Source organism: Aplysia californica, unplaced genomic scaffold, assembly GCF_000002075.1.
Source record: "Aplysia californica isolate F4 #8 unplaced genomic scaffold, AplCal3.0 scaffold00535, whole genome shotgun sequence".
Classification (NCBI taxonomy): Eukaryota; Metazoa; Mollusca; class Gastropoda; order Aplysiida; family Aplysiidae; genus Aplysia; species Aplysia californica.
This window is the reverse complement of record NW_004797805.1, coordinates 367,965-370,591: the sequence shown is the minus strand read 5'-3', so window position 1 is coordinate 370,591 and position 2,627 is coordinate 367,965. Positions and strand designations below refer to the sequence as shown.

General features: G+C 39.8%; 1 protein-coding gene across 1 annotated transcript in view; it reads right to left on the bottom strand.

The window, feature by feature from the left end:
- Positions 1–716: 716 nt before the first annotated feature.
- Positions 717–2,627, bottom strand: part of LOC101854663 (sodium- and chloride-dependent taurine transporter) — a gene marked incomplete at its 3' end in the record, with an annotated part of 34,196 nt that continues 32,285 nt past the window's right edge. The window contains 1 exon segment of the mRNA XM_035971910.1: positions 717–819. Within this exon segment, the coding sequence (XP_035827803.1) occupies positions 717–819 (103 nt within the window).

Genomic DNA, 2,627 nt, shown 5'->3' with positions numbered 1-2,627 from the left:
CAGAAGGACCGAGATATTTGATCGAAATATTTCCCACTCGGGAATCTAGTTCGAGTCTCCTGCTTGCGACAGGAAAGCACGTAACTGCTACACCACAGACGCTGAAGAATAGCATGTACCGTTACCAGAGTCAAAACTGACACTGACCAGAACAACGTACATATTAGGCCCTATATCGTTATCATAGAAAACGTGATCGAACACAACAACACATTTTACCGTTAGAATAGACAAAATTGACAAACAAGATATACCCTTTTTATAGACAAAATTGACCAACAACTCACACTGTTATTATAGACAAAAATGGGTATACACAATAACGTTTACTTCTTTTAGATTTGGCAATAGTTTCACAGCACTTGCATGATAGTTGTGTCATAAAGTGCAGGAGACTTAGTGGCGTTAGTAGAGAGAAAAGAAGGAGAGATAATAACGTTAGACGTTTGATAAGAAAGAAGGAACAGACCACGCCAGAGCATCCGCCAACCACCCACCAACAACATACACCGTCAACATAGACAAAAGTGACCACATGGAGATATTATTATTACAGTAGTATTACCACAGTAAAAAAAATGTTAACATACAACAGCATATTACTGTATAAAGTTACCATAGACCAATGCGGTCATACAACAATATAATTATTAAAACGTTACGACATGATATTATATATGAAACCGTGAATACACAACAACATTATATAAAGTTACCATAGACAAAAGCGACCACACAACACTGCAGCACACAGATGAGGCTCAGGAAGATTCCACTCTGTGTGACCCAGTGAAACAACTGAAAGATGAATACGCCACCCTGAAAAGAACCAGCAACACAATATTTTAGAATACTAAAAACAGCGAAGTTTTTATAGACAGCGAAGAGCGGCGGCCATGACAGTGCCCGGACTAGGATTGCATAATTCAAGCAGTGGCGGAGAGTGCACCAAAATTTGGGTGGGGCTTATGTTGCTTCTACTTCTTTACCATAAAATAACAAGCATATAAGAACTAAACAGTGATGGGTTTTCTATACTCACGGTGAGCCACGGCATTTTGAGAACCATTCAAACGAAAAGAGTCACTTTTGTCTTCCGTCTCTTTGTTCTGAGTAAAAATCTTCAGGATGGTGGGGACGAAACCGTTTCCCCTCCAAATTTCCTCTTAATCCATCTGGTTCGATGTAATTACTGTTATATTTCAGCGGGACTAACACAAATACAGCACTTCAGGCATATTCTGTCTATGAAATGGATTGGGACGTGTAGTCGCTAAAAGTAAAACACACCTAACAAATGTCCAATGAGCGCACGGGTAACTATGCCACTGGGGGAAAGTGCCTCGTAAACTTTCACCCCATTGTCAGGGCTAGTAGAGCGTGAGCCCCCAGTACAATATTCTTTTTTCAAATATTCTACCGCTTAACAAGAAGAGTTTCATTACGAACTGGGTGTGGGAACGGGCTTTTCCTTTTCTGAGCCCAAAAGACATTGACTGTCTGTTAGGTTGATATAGTTGTAAACGGTGACAACAGTGACTGGATAAAGGCACGAGCCGTCAAGTTGATCACTGTACGTTTATTGCGTGCCATCATAGCGGTTTCTACTGCTTATTTCGTATTAACCCAATCCGTACGCCCTGGGGTCATTTTGTACTCCAGGGGTTGTATTCTTCACATTTTAGAATACTTCTAGTACGAAGATCTCCTTGAAACTTTCAGCATTTCTCAAAAAATCATTATGACAGACTACTATGCAAAGCGTACGGGTCGGATTAACAAGTAAATTTCCTCTTTGGAAAGTGGTAGCACCGAGTTTCCCACGTCGTATGGATACGATAGTAAAACACGACGTACGGATAGGGTTAAGAAACTTTTATTTAGTAAGGGATACAGTTTGGGTGGGGGTTCAAGCCCTGTAAGCCCTTCACTATCCACCGCGACTGAATTCAAGTCTCTGTTTCGCACACATTGCCGACCAGAATGATTACAATTTGGATTAAGTTCAAAGATCCATTGCTGCTTTGTCTAGAACATGGCCATTATGAGCTTGGTTGGGTGCAATATAAAGAGAAGCATCATCATTCCACAAAAGCCAATAGAGTGCGGGGGAAAACACAGATAGACAGAGGGAACGATAAAGTAGGATAAAAGACCTGTTATCTAAAACATTGACACGGTCGATCATAACGACAAAAGGGACAACAACATAACATTGTACTGTTACCAGAGACACACGTCTAAAGATTAAATGTTTAAAAAAAATGGAAGTTACGAAAATGGTTTTAATAAAATACTACGGTTTGAAGCAGGTTGAGACAAGTGAGATGGTATGTGCTTCTTAAGACACGAGGCTCTCAACAGCACCGATACAGGTTAGAGAAGTCTGCTTCCTGGATGGTCTATAATATTGTATCGACATGAAACCACTGCAATGATTATGTTTAATTAATTAATGACGAGGATGATTTCTACCTAAATAGAGACAACAATAGAACAGAAATAAGAATAAATTCTCTTGTCACAACGATAAAGGCGACAGCAAATGGCGATAGTAGTAGTAGTAGTAGTAGTAGTAGTAGTAGTAGTAGTAGTAGTAGTAGTAGTAGTAGTAGTAGTAGTAGTAG